Raw genomic sequence first — 18,933 nt, 5'->3', positions numbered from 1 at the left:
CCCATTGTGATGGCTTAATCAAGCCTTGCCAGCTGTGTTTCCCACTCGAATCAATAAGGGGCGCCGACAGGAGAAATGTATTAATTGCGCTGGGGCTTAGGGCTTGGAAAAATGGCCCAAAACTTATTGTAATTATCAACTCTGAAAAATGGAGATACCACCCGGGGAGCTCTTTAGCCGCTCTGGCCCTAATGATTTGCTGAGGCAAGCGGGAGCTGCTGTTACACAACTATAGGTTTATTTGAAATCTCTCAAGTTCTATGACCTCCACCTCCCCCCAAAATTTGTGTGGCAAAAACAGCATCGGAAGGTTTTTTTTTTTTTTTTTTTCCCCAGCTTTTTGTATCCTGATGAGAAGTGTGAGGGAAGCGAAGGTCAATTGTGTTTGAATTCCCTCTGGAAGGAGCCTCACGAAACTCAAATGGTGGGAAGAAGAAAGAATGCACAAAAGCCGGCCTTAGCGGAGAGGAGAGTGGGGCTAGAAAAGAGCCAGAAGCTGATTTCCCCTGTGCCAGCGTCTCACTGATGGGTTTCTGTGGAAACAGACTGGAACAATGGCCCCTTAGTGCTGTGAAGGGGGGCCTTACAGTGTAATCTAGATGGGACCATTCAGCTTGGGTTCTCAAGACCTGTCTGTACCCGAGAGGGAGTGAAGGATCGAGGTAGTGAGAGTGAAAGAGAGAGAGGGGGAGAGGTAGAAGTGGCATTCTTGGGGTTGTTTTGAGTCAGTGACAGCAGTAGGACGTTTAGAGGACTGGTGGCTCTGCTCTGTTGGGAAATACGGTTAGTTTTTGTCTTGTTTATCTGTTTATTTGGAACTAAAAAACAACATTTGCATGTTGTTTTTTTGGTTTGCATAAATTTACAAGAGGCTACCTACATAGGGCCTTCATAACGCATGCAGAACCATTATGTATTTAACATATTTTTAAGTTTTAAGAATATTTGCGAACACCTTATTAATCACAAGGTTGCGTAACATGTTTTATGATGTATTGACATAATTGGCTTTAAATTAAAGTGACTAGATAAATATGGGAGGAATAATAGTAATAAGGTAAACTGCAATTTTTATAAATGCTATATTATGATGTGGCAAAGCTCTATTCTGTCTGAATGGATAAATAAACACATTCTAACTTTATCTTGTGCTCACAAGATAATTAACTTGTTATCTCAAGATAATAACTTTTGTTATAATCTTTATAAAGATACTAATGTTTGTTATAATCTTGATCACAAGATAATTAACTCGTTATCTCAAGATACCAATCCAGAAAATTGTAGCAACAGCTCACGGGCTCTCTGACCTTTTCTAGATAAGCCCTTTTAACGTGAAATGAAAATACGTGAACGGCGTGGAAAACAAATTCCGCTATTGCCTTGCATCCCTGGATTATTACCCTGGAGCGTCTGTCACTTGAAGAAAAATGTGTCACTTCATCTTTATCATAGTTGCCAAGATCGGCACAGTAGCGCAGTGAGTAGCTCTGTTGCCTCACGGCAAGAAGGGTCTGGGTTCGATTCCCCGGCCGGGCGACCAGGATGGAGTTTGCGTGTTTTCCTTGTGTCTCTGTTTGTTTCTTCCGGGTACTCTGGTTTCCTCCCACAGTCCAAAGATATGCAGTCAGGCCGAGTGTGTGTGTGAATTGACTGGTCACATGTCCATGGCGTATCGTGCCTTTCACCCAATGACTGCCAGGGTAGGCTCTGCGAGAAAGAAGGATAAGCGGCTTAGAAGGTGTGTGTGTGTGCGTGCGCGTGTGTGTGTGTGTGTGTGTGTGTGTGTGAAATTTGAGGATGTGTCTGGATTTGTCTCAAGCTGCACAAGCCCACAATCTGTTGACTGTTTACCCACAATGACTTCTGTGCCTCTAAATGACTCCCGCCCCAAAAATCTTTGAATCTGCCTCATTTGTTGAGTGATTGGCTTGAAAATAATGAAAATGGCTTGAAAAAAGTGCACAATAATGCCATAGACCTTGGTCTTTGCAGACAGTTTGAAAGTACCCAGCCCTAAAAGTGACAGATAGTTGTTCTATTTATACCACTGTCGTAAAGCATTGTTTGCTTGTACTGGAACTTGGTGAGGCAGAACCCAAGTTAAGAACACCGTATATCAGTCCTACAGAAGGTTTTGATGCCCTGAGTCATAAAAACATGTACAAATCTTGCACTTGAGTTGAAGGGAAAATACTCCTGGTAATATTACTCGAGCAAACTTGCTTGCTTTTAAACATTGCATTGTATCAAGTATCAAAAATAAATGTGCTTGAGTTATTACAGCGATGTTGCTCTGTTTTGATGAACAAGTTCTGTTTTGTTTGTTGGTCTCCATGTTAAAAACTGCACATTGGTACTTTAAAGTGGACGTGGTGTATGTTGTGTTCCTAACTAGGAACCTTATATTAATGCTTCTCAGCAAGAAAGTGTTGTAAATGAAATGTCTCTCACTTTAGTTTAAGGGTCTAAAAGCCAATGCAGTGTAATTGACTTCACAACATCTTGTGCCATTCTGATTATAAATAAGCTGTTCAAAAATGCTGAAGTGTGACTTAATAAGTACATTATGCAGTGTGTTTGCTTGTGTTATGAAGTCCCTGTGTACACTCCAGGGCAAAACAATGGACCAGGCCCACAATATAATGGCTTTGAGTTCAGATTGAAACCTTATAGAGAATATTTGGTCTCACATTAATAACAAACCAACCCAGCAATGTTTTTCAACTGTTTGAAGCCATCAGTACTCTACTGTTGAAGGTTGTCTGCAAATGTACTCTTAATTCCTCTATCTGTGTGTTTAATGATTTATTGTTAAGATCATTACAAGCTTAATGTTTTGGTCCATTGTTAAGCCAGGAGTGTAGGCAGCTTTCAAATGAGTTAACTGTTCATTTTTAAAGAAAGCAACATAAACACACAGACATTCCTACATTACTTTTTCAGGCCGTAGAAGAGCTGCTGGAATCTCTGGACCTGGAGAAGAGCAGCTATCATATGGGCCTCAGCAGGGTGAGTATCTTCTCTACTAGGCCTGACCTCTAATACTAAGGTCTTTCTTCATTCAGTTCCCAGAACTAGTCCTGTGTTCCAGCTTCTCCATATTTCAGAGTGTCAACACAAATATAGCCATTTTATTTACTTTCAGAAAACACCAGTGAACCTACATATGTCTTCTGAGCTTTTTATATGTAGGTGATGATAGTAAATCAGTGATAAATTAGAAAATAATGCAAAAAATATTTTTATTTGGGATTCTTTTGCCTTACAACACCCTGCATGTACCGCTCCAATGCAAAAATTGGTTTTAGGCCAAAACTTAGAGCTATCATAAAACAGTGTCTCGGGCATCAGGCGAAGTATTCTTAACCGTTTAGTGTAATGACTCTGTGTGAGGGAGCTTTTAGAGGTGGACATCTGGTTCCCATCACCACTTGGAATAATTCTGTAAGTTTCTCTAGAACAGAATTTCACATCAAACCACTCTGAATGACTTTGTTTACATCTTATTTATTAAATTGCTGAAAAAAGTTGTGAATTTCCCCTTTTAAGGGCATTCAGTATGTCAGAGCAGTAGCCTGCTGTTGTGGTCAGTTACCATTGTGGTCATTGTCCCCATGTTTAAAAAGGATAAATATTCTACCTCATGTAAAAGACAAATGTCAGATAAAGTTTAATTTAGTATAATATAGTATTTGTATGAGCTTCACTGTCCTTCTGACCCCTGCTCTTGTATTGGACCATGGAATATCTGTGAAAATGAAATGTGTTGTTTTGATGTCGGTTCCTTTTTTGTATTGGAAGAAAATGAGTGCCTGTTGTGGGAAAGAAGGAAATAAATTATAATTCAAAATTATTTTACAATTTCTAGAGACATTTTTACCAAATTCTGCTACTGCTGTCTGTTTTTATTTATTTTATTTTCCTTTATTTCATTATTTTATGATCCAGCACTTTATCTGGCTTGTTACAAGGTGGACAGCCCATTTAGTATCTCTCAGCAAAACTAGGTCTCTCCAGAACTATTCCCAATTCCAATGAAGCTGCGACGTTGTGTAAAATATAGATAAAACAGAATACGATGATTTGCAAATCCTTTTCAACCTATATTCAATTGAATACACTACAAAGACAAGATATTTAATGTTCAAATGGATAAACTTTATTTATTTTTTTTTTCAAATATTCACTCATTTTGAATTTGATGCCTGCGACACGTTCCAAAGAAGTTGGGACAGGGGCAACAAAAAAACTGGGAAAGTTGAGGAATGCTCAAAAAACACCTGTTTGGAACATTCCACAGGTGAACAGGTTAATTGGAAACAGGTGAGTGTCATGATTGGGTATAAAGGGAGCATCCCTGAAAGGCTCAGTCGTTCACAAGCAAGGATGGGGCGAGGTTCACCACTTTGTGAACAACTGCGTGAGCAAATAGTCCAACAGTTTAAGAACAACGTTTCTCAACGTGCAACTGCAAGGAATTTAGGGATTTCATCATCTACAGTCCATAATATCATCAAAAGATTCAGAGAATCTGGAGAAATCTCTGGAAGTAAGCAGCAAGGCAGAAAACCAACATTGAATGCCCGTGACCTTCGACCCCTCAGGCGGCACTGCATTAAAAACTGACATCATTCTGTAACGGATATTCCCACATGGGCTCAGGAACACTTCAGAAAACCACTGTCAGTGAACTCAGTTCGTCGCTCCGTCTACAAGTGCAAGTTAAAACTCTGCCATGCAAAGCGAAGCCGCATATCAACAACACCCAGAAACACCGCCGGCTTCTCTGGGCCGAGCTCATCTGAGATGGACTGACGCAAAGTGGAAAAGTGTCCTGTGGTCTGTCGAGTCCACATTTCAAATTGTTTTTGGAAATCATGGACGTTGTGTCCTCCGGGCCAAAGAGGAAAAGGACTGTCCGGATTGTTTTCAGCGCAAAGTTCAAAAGCCAGCATCTCTGATGGTGTGGGGGTGTGTTAGTGCCCATGGCAGGGGTAACATGCACATCTGTGAAGGCACCATTAATGCTAAAAGGTACATACAGGTTTTGGAGCAGCATCTGCTGCCATCCAAGCAACGTCTTTTTCAGGGACGTCCTGCTTATTTCAGCAAGTGTCATGATTGGCCCCTCCCAGTCCTGTCCATGAGTTCATGTTTGTGTTTTGGTCCAGTCCACATGTTTTCTGTTTGATCCCCAGTCCGGCCCCTTGTTTTTTGACTCCGCCCTGATTGTTCCCACCTGTGTTTCCGCCTGTCCCCCGTTTACCCTCATGTATTTATGCCCTGTGTTTTCCCCTGTGTGGTTGCAGGTCTTTGTTTGGGATGTTGTTTGTATGTTTGATCATGCTGTTTGGTGTCTGATGTATTTGTTTTGCTTGTTCCGTTCAGTATTTGGATTTCTGTGTGCTTTGTCATGTCTGTCCCTCCTGCTCTCCGTATTGGATACCTTAACCTGGATTGTCTTGACCATGACCCTGGATTTGCTCAAAATAAAACTTGCTCATCTCAGCATATGCGTCCACCTCCTTGTTCCCCAGCGTTACAGCAAGAAAATGCCAAGCCACATTCTGCACGTGTTACAACAACATGGCTTCGTAGTAAAAGAGTGCGGGTACTAGACTGGCCTGCCTGCAGTCCAGACCTGTATCCCATTGAAAATGTGTGGCGCATTATGAAGCGCAAAATACGACAACGGAGACCCCGGACTGCTGAGCAACTGAAGTTGTACATCAAGCAAGAATGGGAAAGAATTCCAGCTACAAAGCTTCAACAATTAGTGTCCTCAGTTCCCAAACGCTTATTGAGTGTTGGTAAATGGAAAGATGATGTCCCCAACTTCACTGGAATTGGGGTTGTAGTAAGTACTAACCTCATGTAAGGAATCAGCTGTTTGTTCAGTGAGTCGCTCGCCCCCTCTGCTGAAATGACATTCATCAGCAGCTCATTTTGCCTTCCAGCTGGCAGCTCTCAGGGCCTGGGTTGTGGGTTTTGTAAAAAAAGTGCAGCATCCTTCTCCCTCACAATGATGGCATAATCGTCCTCCCTTTGTGCCGAAGTCATTGTACAGGCCGTCGCTGGCTGGTGATGGGGCTCTTGCCCTGCTGCACGCCCACTAATCACAAAATAAGCAGAGGCTGCCCAGCAGAGGTCTAATCCCATCAACTGGAAAGAAGCCGGTGCGTAAACAAACTCCGGCCTCCTTCGCTCCCAGATGAGCATGCGGTTTGTTGGACCGTGTTATAACTTTGGAATGCACGGTAATTATTCAGAGACGGCCGTGGATCGCCTTCAGCATCTTTCAGTTCTTGCAGGAGTAGATTAAAGGAATACTCTGGTCTGATCTTTGCATACGTTTGGTTATGGACAGTAATTTTAATGTGTTTCTCTGTGCTTTACAATAGAAGCTACAGTGCAGGTGGTGAAGCAGCTCCCCATTGCTTTCTATTGTAAGTGCCTTTTGAGTCAGTGGGTTTTCAGTTCTTCACTAAGCTTATAGGAATGTGTACATTACTGTCCCTGGTACTTGACCTTATGCCACTATGGAAGCCTGTTATGACCAGGTGGAGGAGAAATAATTGGTGTCTATGTTTTTTTTTTTCCTCCTTCTTTGTTTCTAGCAGTTTGTCAAAATATTGACCTACTGTCTTAAAATTATGAGTTCTTTTCTACCAAGTCATGACTTACTTTGTCTAAATAATGCCTTATGAATGTTAAAGAGTGGCTTAATATCTCATAATAATGACTGATTATGAAATAATGGGATTATGAAAATGAAATAATTACTCGCTTCCTTGAAATTTTACTACTTTTAATTAGATTAAACTACTTGTTTATAAAAATAAAAGCCATTATTTTTATATTCTAAGAAAAATTTATAATTATTTTATATTTGAGATCTGAAATCGAAATTAATTGTGATGACTTTTTATGTCAAAATAATAACTTAATATCTCATAATAACGACTTATCATCCCAAAATAATTACATACACTCTTAGTATTTTGAAATAAATAACTCCTTGCATTTAATATCAATCTTGATCTTATAATCATGAGAAAAAACACATTATTTTAGGATTTTAAGTTGATGGCTATTTTTTTAGATAATAAATCAATATTTCAAGAAAATAAGTAATTATTTCAAGAAAAAAAGTTATTACTTCACATTTGACATACAAGTCAAAATTGTGATGAATTACTGTGTCATAATAATGACTTGATATTTCATAATAATTACTTATAATCCTGATAGTCACTTACATTCTTGAAATGAATAGCTAATTGTATTTAATAAACAAATTTAATGTTATTAAACTTCAATCTTAATAATCCTAAAATCTTGAGAAAAAAGTAATGATTTTAAGATATTGAGTTAATCCTCTAAGAAAAAATTATACTTTTTAGATACTAAACCAATATTTAAAAAAATAAGTTATTACTTCATTTTTGAGACACAAAGTTAATTGCAGTGACTAACAATGTCAAAATAATCACTTAGTAACTTATAATAATGACTTATAATACTGAAATATTTACTTACTGTCTAGAAATGAACAACTTGTTGAATGGAATAATCTTAAATTTGATGTATTATACTTAATACAATTTAAGATTACATTCAACAAGTTATTAATATTATTAACAATCCTAAAATCTTGAGAAAAAAGTCACTTTTAAGATACTGATATTTTAACAAAAAAGATACTTTTTAGATATTAAACCAATATTTCAAGAAATAAGTCATTATTTTGAGAAAATAAGTCATTATTTATATTCATATTTGACATACGAAGTCAAAGTGAATTGTAATGACTCACTGTGTCAAAATAATGCCTTAATATTTTGTTATAATGAGTCATTATTATCCTGAAAGAATAACTTTTTCTGACTTTTAAATTAATGTCATTATTTTGAAATAAGTCATTGTTTCATGGTGCTAGTTCAGTATTTTTAGAAATAAGTCATTGTTTCAGATACTGTGTCAATATTTCCCCAAGGAAAATCATTCTTTTGAGGTGCTAGGGGAATATTTAGAAAAAAAAATCATTATTTTGAGATGATAATTCAATATTTTGAGAAAGCAAGTCATTGTTTTTGAAGTACTAAATTATTACGCTGAGAAAGTCATTATTTTGATATACTGCTCAGGTTTTCTCATCTATCTGGCAGAAATAGGCTTCAGTCTGCTACAGATGCATCAGATAAAGATTAGGATGAAAAAGGCTGGAATATTATTTTAAGTGACAAAGTTTTCTCAGTGCGTTGTGGCAGAAGCAGCCCTGCAGAATGGCGATCAGGCAGACCCGCAGATCTGCTGTCAGCGATTCTGCCGCTGCTCTCCTCCTGAGATAATCCCTTACAATAAGAGATGAGGCTGTAATATGTTTTAAATGCTCATTGATTTGCTCGTTTTGTTCAGATTTGGGCCCTGAAAGTCCCTTGCCAAGTCAGCTGTGTGCTTCCCGAGTCCCACTGTTTCACCTGATCGAGTGTTTTCCACTTGATTCACACTTCTTAAACCTCTCATCTTCACTGCAGCTTCAGTCTCTTTGTTTTCACATTCCTTCTCTTAATACTGAAATACCAAGACAGCAGTGATCAGTCTTTGCTCGCTCACAACACTTTTAAAAAGTTCTGTTAAAAGCGAAATTCCACATACTTTTCAAATTGTCTGTATTTATAATTCAACAAAGTCATTCCGAGTGGTTTGGGGTGAAGTAGTGCATCGTAGAAGAACGTACCCGCTTACATTTCTGTACAGGGGTGGTGAAGAACTTGGAACCCAGGGCTGTATTACAGAAACATCCTAACACTGAAATCTTACCTGTTTAGTCTCTGTGACAAGTTCAATAAAGTAAAATTCTCATGGGGGTGGTGGAGATCTTGTCTGCAGTGTCTGGGATTTTAAAATGCAGAGAATGCTGGGATTTGAAACTATATTGCAATATAGATAAACCACTTCTGGAACAAAACCCTGTATCTCCAAAGTGGTAAGTTTACAGGAGAAGGAAAAAACCTGCATTACTTTTAGGCCCAATCGCATTGTCCCTACCAATTGGCCCTTAGCCCTCTGTTTTGCACGTTCATGTCTAGGGTTAGGGTGTCCCAATTTCTGTTGAGACAGGTGTAGAGAGGGGTAGGGTGAAGTGATGGGGCTACATGGCCCTCCAAATGGAGGTCTGTCAGAGACTCCAGACAGAGTGTTATCAGAAAAACAGAAAAGCCAGCAAGACGGCTGCACGAGCGACTAAAGAAACCCACAAATGTAAGAATTTTCTCCGTTAAACAATTACGATAACCACTGTATTGTCTTAGTTTAATGCCGTTTTAAAGCATTATGGTCGTTTTCTTCGTAACAAGCACAAAAAATCGCTAATAGCATGCTAATGTCTCGGCAGCTAGCCAGCTAACTTTCCTGTTCCACCTTAAATAGTCCAGCAGTACTGATGCCTGAAGCGCCAGACTGTAACTGCTAAGGCGGAACAGGAAAATTCAAACAAGAAGCTGGAGAATATCTGACTTCAGCTTTATATCACCAAAGAATTAGCGGTGGGCACTAATAAATAAAAGTCTCATAGCTCCTCTTTGAAAGTGCATATTACCCTAAATGTAACTAAAGCCCAGCAGTGAGGAGCTGAGCTTTACCCTCCTCTGCTGTCATTGAAGACAGGCAGGGTCGCCTACAGAGCAGTTAGTAGCTGTTAATGAAGCAATTTATTTTTTAAAATTATTTATTTATTTATTTTTGAGGTTTGTCCCATTTTGTAGGGCAAGATTACAACCACTCAGTTCCAAGGGGTTAGGGTAACACTCGAAAACACGGGGAATGGGTAAAAAGAAGAAATGGGATTGGGCCTTAATGTAGGTCAGTGGAACCAGACTTTTTTCCCAAGTCATGTATCTTTTGGTCCATTCGTCATGAAATTTACATACAATATAAAGGACAAAGGACTTGTGGGCAGTCGTGGGCTGGAGGTTAGGGTTCCAGCCTTGTGACCGGAAGGTCGCCGGTTCGATCCCCAGAGCCAACAGCACATGACTGAGGTGTCCTTGAGCAAGACACCTAACCCCCAACTGCTCCCCGGGCGCTGCGGATTGGGCTGCCCACCGCTCTGGGCAAGTGTGCTCACTGCCCCCTAGTGTGTGTGTGTGTGTGTGTGCTCACTAGAGTGTATGTGGTGTTTCACTTCACAGATGGGTTAAATGTGGAGGTGAAATTTCCCCGTTGTGGGACTAATAAGGGTCTCTTAATCAAGCACTTTCAGATAATGCCAAAAATTCCAAAACGACAAAAATGGATATACAAGGTTTTGTTCCCCCAGCAGCGAGATGTAACTTCATTGTGCTACTTGTATTTATGATGAACTATGCTGTCTGTCACAGCTACCTATAGAAATGTATGGTTAAAACAGAAGTTAAGACACTTCTGGGGTTGTCCTAAAGTTAGGACAGGATTTAGGAAACTAAGTCTAGGATGTTTCTGTAATACTGTTTTCTCATCTGGAGTTAGGATCAAATTATGAAGGTAGGAACTATTATTCTGTAATAGCTTCTGCACTTTTTGACAACTTAATAATTAAGCAGAAATGTAGCTGAATTCCCCTTTGATCATGAAGATCTTTTGAAAGGTGATGCGGAATGAGAAGGTGAGGTGTATTCATATAGAAATCTGACTCGTTGTATTTTAATGGCAGCTTTTTTAGCAGAAATGTGTCCTGATTGATTACCAGAATTGACTCCGACATTACGCTATAGCGCTGCTCGAGAATACGACACAGTTTTTCTTCAAATGTTCACGTAGGGGCGCTCGGTTGTGCGGTACTGTGCAGAAGTCCCTTCATTTATTTAATATCCTGTCAAAATATCATCTAATTTCTTCAGTGCTTAGTGTGTCTGCTCTTTGCCTTTATTACAGCTTCCACTCTTTAAGACTTGCTTTCAGTTTTTCAGTCTGCAGGGATATTTTTCCACACCTCCAAAGTTCAGTCTTAGAAGATGGTTGTTTTCCTGCTTCTCACAATCCAAATAATCCCAAATACATATTTGGACTCATCATCATTATAAAACCTTTGTCCACATCTCAGACGTCCAGTTTCTGTGTTCTTTGTCTAAGGAATGGACTCTTCATACACTTCAGAATTTTGACAAATAATATCCAGTTGAACTCTTTTCTTATGCTAATTATTATTGTACCTGTGTCTGGGTTGTAGGTGTTCTTCAGAGCGGGGACTTTGGCTAAACTCGAGGAGCAGAGGGATGAGCAGACCAGACGAAACATCACGCTGTTCCAGGCTGCCTGCAGGGGATACCTGTCCCGCCAGGCCTTCAAGAAGAGAAAGGTACACTGCCCACTCGCAGCTTTTCAAATCCTCACCCACTTACAGCAGTCTTATCATCACCATCCTATTAAATCTTATTGGCCTTTAAATTGTTTTTACTTTGTTTGAAAACACCAGCTGCCCTTTACATTGCATGAACAGTTCATGATGGATGGACTATTGGGGCTCCTGAGTGGAGCGTTGGATAGCTTTGATAGGCAGGAGATCACAAGTTGGTCTCGCTCTGGGTGGGTTGGATGATCCACTGTCTCGCAGCGTTAGTCAGTATGATGTCACTCAGCATAGGCGTCTGTTAACTGGCCGAGCAGATGTGGTGGTTGGTGCTTTTGTCCAGTGTCCTGTGACATTGCGTGAGCAGCAGTTCAAAAAGATGCGGCGGCGCTTCACAGGTCTTGGAGGAAGCCTGTGCTAGCCTTCACCCTGTGCTGGTGGTATCGTGTGATTGAGGGAGTTCTAGCTAGCTGGTGGAATTGGAGATGACTAAATTGGGTGAAAACTGTGGAGAAATCCCAAAAAGAAGAAATGGTGCAAATTTACATGGAATAAAATCCTGTAAAATTAATATTTGATTAATTTATACTAATTAAAATTAGTAATTAAAATGCTTAGGTCCACAGTACATAGTGAATTATGCAAATATATTTGATTTACTCTGCTTTCCACATGTATGAAATGCTCCTTGCCCTCTACAAACGGATAGTTATGGTCCTAAAATCTGATCTGCATTCAAAGCCTTTGTAATATCCATGATATATACACTTATGGCAGCGTCAAACTGAATTGTATATCACTGCATAAAGTCACGGAAAAATCATTGTTCTGTTAATGGAATCAACTTTGACTCTCGTGCTGGAGATGGATCACTGAGTATATTGATGAAGTAAGTACTGGTTGGAGGAGCTGGCGACTTATGTTCTTAACTACAACTAGGCCATTCCATGAAGCTCTCTATGCTGTTCTTGAGCTCATCTGAAGGCCACATGAAGTTTGGAGGTCTGTAGCGATTGACTCTGCAGAAAGTTGGCAACTTCTAGTGCACTTTGCGCATCAGCATCCACTGACCCCGCTCTGTCATTTTGCTTTGTGGCTGAGTTGCTGCTGTTCCCAATCGCTTCCACTTTGTTATAATCCCACTGACAGTTGACTGTGGAATATTTAGTAGTGAGGAAATTTCACGACTGGACTTGCACAGGTGCTGTCCAATCACGGTACCACGCTGGAATTCACTGAGCTCCTGAGAGCGACCCATTCTTTCACCAATGTCTGTAGAAGCAGTGTGCAGACGTAGGTGCTTGGTTTTATACACCTGTGGCCAAGGAAGTGATTGGAACACCTGAATTCCATGATTTGAATGGGTGAGTGAATATTTTTGTCAATTTAGTGAATATGGAGCCCTTTTCCAAAATATAGAACCATTTCCAACACATGCTCTATCTTTACTAAAGAGTCCTTGAAACACCATGATTGTTAAGACTGTAGGTGTGATGTAGCATTATAAATTTTCTCTCTTATTTTATTACAAAGGATTCTCCTTTATTATTTGCTGTAACTCGTGTTGGTATTTTTACGCTGTTATAAAGTAGAGCTGGGAGCTGGAACACTTCATATAAAGTGTTTCTAAATCGGATCATCCGCTCCCCAGCTTTCTGGGCCTGATGCATCCAGCATCCATCTGGATTAACTTCAAATGCTTGACACATCCGCTTCAATCACAGCCTGATTGGCCAACCTGCCAAAAGAGGCGTCCATCACACGGCAATTCCTCAGCCCCCGTTATTGATCTCTCACTTCAAAATGGCACCTGGCCATCTTTTTATCAAGTGCTTCTTGCGTACAGATCCTGATAGTCTCAACTCCGTTTCATGGATCTCTGCTACAGTTGAGCATTTTGCTGGCCAGCCATGACGCATCATAATGAACATCAAGGACGCAGTTGCTCAGTACATGGTGAAGCCATGGTGAAGCACATTGGTCATAGTGTTGGTAACTATGTTCAGATGTTGAGGAGAGTTGAATTTGTGGCTCCCGTGGCTCTTTAGGCCCTGGACACCCTGGACTTGCTCAAAACTTATCTTTTGTCGCAAGTTTCTTGTTTGAAGTTGGGACACCTTCTGCAATTGTCGGGAGGGGCGAGTTGGTCTCAAAATCAGCCATATAGTGTGGGCCAGACATTAGATACTTGGCAGCCCCCCATTTGGTGATTGCTTGGTTGACTGACTGGAAGTGTCTTTTGGATGGACCACTGAAAAGTTTCTCAGAGGTTTTGTAGGGATTCTACCTTGAAATGAACTTCTGCTGTGAAGCAGGGAATCTCTGACCCTGGAGGGTCTGAAACCAGATATTACAGTGGATTGTGTGGTTACACAAGAGTAGAGCAGTGCTATCAGTTACAATGCATTTGCTGCAGCCCAGGGAGAGTGCACAGACCGTGGACAACATCAGGAAATTGCTTTGTAGTGGATTTATTTCTTTGTATGCTTTTCAGGGTGGGTTTTTTTTTCTTCCTTTAAGTAATTTCCCCCTTTATTGATATTTCTATTATCTGTGTTCCTTTCCCCTTTGTGGCAATGTGCAAGTAGCTTGTGAGTAATGTGCTTGGAGTTGGAATAGGGACACGGGGAGAGAACAAAGATGTGCAGAAGCTATTCTTCATAGAGGAGGTAGGCCTGGAGTGGAAGCTTTTACGGGTGGGGAAGGGCCAGACTATAGAGATGCATAGAGGAGTCTATTATGGTGATAGATGCTTGCTTCAAGTGCGTTTGTAATAAGAGACAAGAGCATATTGTTTATTGATCTAGATGTGTGTGGAATGCTTTGACCCAAGGTGGATTCACTTACAGTCACTGTATTTCTGTCAGTAGCTGTCAAGGCCTAACTAGGGTGGTTACTAATGTGCTATGTTCTGTATTGTTATGTGATACTGTGAATGAAGTTCCTACTATGTGAATGCAGGGATGGGTTAACAGTTGTTCTGGTGATGTTGCGTTTATGCTGTCGCTAATTTCAGTTTGATTTGTTTGATGCAGTTCAGTGAAATTCAGTTCAATGCATTGCACTTCAGCTCAACTTGTACAGCACTACTTACACCAGACATCCGTCATTAAAGTTACATATGTCACCTAATTGTTGCACTAAATACATAATACTTGTTACGTAAATTAATAATACCTGTTACCTTTAGCTAGATGAGCCTAGAAATTGTGGGCCGGCCTTGGCGTTGTCAGTGACGCTGTTCAGTAAGATTTGATGCTTTTTGTACTAAATGTTACTATATAGTAAACCCAGTTCTAATAAAAAAAAATACTAGGTAAAATAGAAATAAAAACAGAAAGTAGTGATTAACAAACTGTCTTTTTACAGGAATTTAACTGAACACAGAAAAAAAGACGTAATTGTTCGTAAATGTTAATGTGTATATGCTAATTCCAAAAAAAAGCACCTGTTTTGAAACTTTCCATAGGTGAATAGACGACAGGTGTGGCTATCATTTCTACAAAAGGAGCATTTAGCTACTGTGTGAGTGAACATTCCCAACAGTTTAAGAGCAACATTTCTTAGCACACAATTATTAGGAATTTTGGGACTTCATCATCATGTAGTCCATGACGTTATGATAAAAGATTCAGAGAATCTAGAGAAATCTCTGTCTGGAAAGGGCAAGGCCAACAACCAGTACTGATATCTGTAACCTTTGATCCCTTAGACGGCACTACATTAAAAACTAACATGCTTCTGTAATAAATGTTACCGCTTAGGCTCGGGAATATTTCAAAAACCCTTGACAGTACATACAGTTTATCACTGCATCAGCAAATGCAAGTTAAGGCTCTACTGTGCAAAACTCAAGCCATATATCAACAATATCCAGAAACACCATGGAGTTCTCTGGGCTGAAGCTTATCTGAGATGACTGTGGACTGACATAAAGTGAAAACGCGTGCTGTGGTGTGACCTTTCAAATAATGGACGTTGTGTCCTCCAGGCCAAAGTTGTCATGGCATGGGAGTGTGTTAGTGGGTAACTTGCAAGTATTTCTAAGCAACATGTGCTGCCATCTAGATGATGTCTTTTTCAGGGATGTTGTTGCTTGAGTGCAGGTATAGTCATACCAGTAATTCTTCAAGGAAAGCTTGTAGGTCTACGGCTTCACCAAACAACGGTTTGTGAAGAAATGTGATAAATACCTTAATAAGGATGTAAAAATATGAGTCCTCTATCATTCATAAGCACTTCCACTGCTGTAATGTAGTGTTAGATTTTTCACTGTGTTGTATAAGGAAGTGTGACATAATATATTCCTTTTATTTTCATAAGCAAAGTAGAAGTTGTGTGAAAATGTCCATTCTGTGAATGCTGTCATGTCCACATCAGTCACATAACTGCACATTATTGTCTATTGTTTATGTTCCAATTGGAAACTTTCCTATAATAACTTTTTCATTCTAACAAAAAGGTAATTAATGTAACGGCTTTCGTGTTTGAAAGAGCAACCAAGTAACTGATAGCATGATAAAATACAGTGTTAGATCACAAATCGCTAAAATGATCTCAGCATCCTTGTTTGACTCAATACAGAGATCCAAAGAGGCAAGGCACTTGGAGGGCTCTCAGTTGAGAAGGTGACACCTTTGTTTTTCTGTGTGTCTTTCAGTCTGTGCAGTTTGATTATTCTTCAACAGCACCCTCGTCCTCAGTGCCCTCTCTCTTGAGTCAGGGATGGGGGGGGTTCATACTATTTGTTGGATGTGCTCGTGCTCTATCTGCCATGTGAGAGCTGAGAACAAACACACGTCTGATTGATTTGCTTTGAGGTGCTGTGAATTAGTGAAACTCTCTGCCACTCTCTGCCAGCAGGCTTTTCTCCCACGTATTTATACCTAACACAGAGAGGAGAAGGTACTTGGCCTAGTATTTATTTACGAACACCATGTTCTGGACATGCTCTCCCCTACTGATCCTGACCTGCACAGAGAGGAGAAACTGTGTCCTTGGAGATGAGAGCAGAAAAGGTGTCTGAGGTCTGCTGGTTGTCTCCTGGAGACGACCTAATTTTCGAATCTGTGATCGGTTAGATTTGATAGGTCTCAAAACTAAGTGGTGTCCAGGAGACAAGCAGGTGGTGTCCATCTTCAGTCAGTAGTATACTTCAAGCAAAAAAGATGCCTGTCAAACGGTTGTTGGCATCACTGTGTGGAAGTGAGCTGTGCAGATTTACGCATCAGTCAATCAAACGAGTCACCGAATAAAAAAAGAGAACAAACAAAAAGCTACATCACTTCATTAACAGCTACTAGTGCTGCTCTGTAGACGACCCAGCCAGCCTGCAGTGACATCAGATGGGGAAGTTCAGCTCCTCGGTGCTTAAATACATTTAGGGCATCATACACCTTCAAAGAGGGGGCGGTTATTTATTATCGCCACCAAGAATTTTTCGGTGATATGAAGCTGAACTTAGCTTTTTTAATCACCAGCTTCATGATTGATTTCTCGTTCCACCTTAAATGGTGCAGCAACCTCAGGTACCAGAATGCTGTACCAATTAAGGTGGAACGGGAAAATTCGCCCGAGCGACCGAGATATGAGCATATTATTGGTGATTTTTATGCGTGTTATGAAGGAAATGATCATAAAATGCTATTACAGTGGTTCTTACGATGCAGCGGCTTTTTAACAGAGAAATACTCACATTTATGTCTCTCTTTGGCCTCTTGTGCAGCCATCTTGCTGACGATTTGCATAGCATTCTGGGAATTTTCTCATAACACTCCGTTTGTAGTGAGCCGCTGAAAAATCTCTGTTTAAGGGCCAAATAGCCCCAACACTTCACCCTACCCCTCCACCTCAACAACAACTGGGACAACCCTACCCCTAGACACGAATGCGCAAAATGGAGGGGTAGGGCTAAGTGTTAAGGGCAAGGGGTGAAATGGGATTGGGCCTAAGTGTGTGCAAGGGTGAACAAGACCACCCCAGGCATGTAGCTTTGTGGGGGGCTTAGGCCATCCCACTTGAAAAATGTAATGTATATTTTATATTTTTACATTTAATTTTTATTTTTTCAAATTTAAAGTTTTTAACAATACAATACAATAACAATTCAACACGCCAACTCATCAACCCACATTCATAACCTAGACTCCTGTTTATTGTTAAAGAGACAGAGAGAGAGGATAAGGCCAGATATGGCCTAGCATTGATTGCGCTGATGTAAAAAGTCAATAAAACGGTAGTGGAATGCTTTTTCTGGCTTTTTCTGGCTTTCGTTAATGCTATCTATGCTACTCTTAAGTATGTATCTACATTTTTCCAAAACAAAGACTTTTTTTATTGTCTGTATACCAGCTCCTCCAGTCACATTTGTGCATTCATTATTTTAAAATTCTGACCAAAATGGTCAATTTGTGAGATCATGTTGGCCTGAAGTTGCAGAGTGGATTGCTGTTGCAGAGTGGATTGCTTTTGATTACAAAGCCTGCCTGACCCGTCCTGCAATCTGTTTAGACTGCTGTCGGCTTTGTTTATTATTTGCCAGACATCACAACCAAGGCCCGTTAGAGATGCTCTCCAGCCTCGTCTTGCCTCGACTCGCTCCATGCTCGTAAGATTGTGTGTGCGTGCAAGGCGTTTCTAGCCTTTCATGCCTTGACAAATTGTAATTGGCCGAAGAGGCTGCCTTCGGGGCAAAATCCACTTGATGCTTAGCAGTGTGTCGCTTTAATTAGGTTTTCACAAAATCGGTTGCTACTAGAGATGTCTGCGTACAAGCGACGTGTAAATGCTGCAAAATGCTTTAGCTCTCTGCCAAGACATGCTGATGTTTGATTTAATTAATCAGAAGAGCTTCCAGCCTTTCTTTGTGTTTTCCTTCTGAAAAGCTGATGGATTTTGTCTGCCAGTTGATTCAACACGGACAAAAAAACCCCAAAAAAACCCACAGACGCACACAAACAAATGCTCAGACATAACACGTCTGCTTTTTCCTAAACATTTCCATTTTGTAGATGTGGCTTTTTGCTCTCTGTTTACTGAGTATTTTGTCCTTGAAAACTTTTCAAATATCTTTCCAAGACCACTTTAAAAGTGTGCCTACATACTATTAAATATATCTCACTATGTGCTTATGTCCTAGTATAGGCTGACAAATATAAACGAAAACGCAGACTTACTTTGCTCTGCTTCAGGCTTTAGCAGAGCTATAGCCACTTTTCTCACATCTCCAGCAGGAAACTTTTCAGCAGAAGCAGAACATTTTCTAAAATGTCTAACATTCAAGGTTTTACAAGGCTAAAATCAGCTTCTCACTCACCAGCTTCTTGTCCGAATTTTCCAGTTCCACCTTAAACAGTGCTTGAGGCATCAGAATGTAACTGCTGCATCATTTAAGGTGGAATGGGACAATTTGAATGAGAAGCTGGTAAACGAGAAGCTGACTACTGCTTTGCGACCTGCCAACAGTTTCTTATGGCACAGTAAACATAACAGGAAACCAGCTGAGATCTTATAAATGGAAATAAGTCCATTCCCTTCCAAATGATCGATGTTTGTCTTAAAGCTTTCTCTTTGCCTTTTCGTTAACTACTAGCTAGGTGAGA

At 40.2% G+C, this 18,933-nt stretch overlaps 1 protein-coding gene across 11 annotated transcripts in view; it reads left to right on the top strand.

Moving 5' to 3' along the window:
- The window catches only part of myo18aa (myosin XVIIIAa), a 151,972-nt gene that overhangs the window by 86,708 nt on the left and 46,331 nt on the right, over positions 1 to 18,933 (top strand). For all 11 annotated transcript variants that reach the window (XM_037547605.1, XM_037547598.1, XM_037547600.1 and 8 more), the window contains 2 exons: positions 2,947 to 3,012; positions 11,213 to 11,341. In XM_037547605.1, the coding sequence (XP_037403502.1) occupies positions 2,947 to 3,012; positions 11,213 to 11,341 (195 nt within the window). The remainder of the gene's footprint in view (positions 1 to 2,946; positions 3,013 to 11,212; positions 11,342 to 18,933) is intronic.

The sequence above is a fragment of the Pygocentrus nattereri genome, chromosome 18, assembly GCF_015220715.1.
Source record: "Pygocentrus nattereri isolate fPygNat1 chromosome 18, fPygNat1.pri, whole genome shotgun sequence".
Taxonomy (NCBI): domain Eukaryota; kingdom Metazoa; phylum Chordata; class Actinopteri; order Characiformes; family Serrasalmidae; genus Pygocentrus; species Pygocentrus nattereri.
Note: the sequence above shows the minus strand (reverse complement) of the source record. Positions and strands in the feature narration are given on the sequence as shown.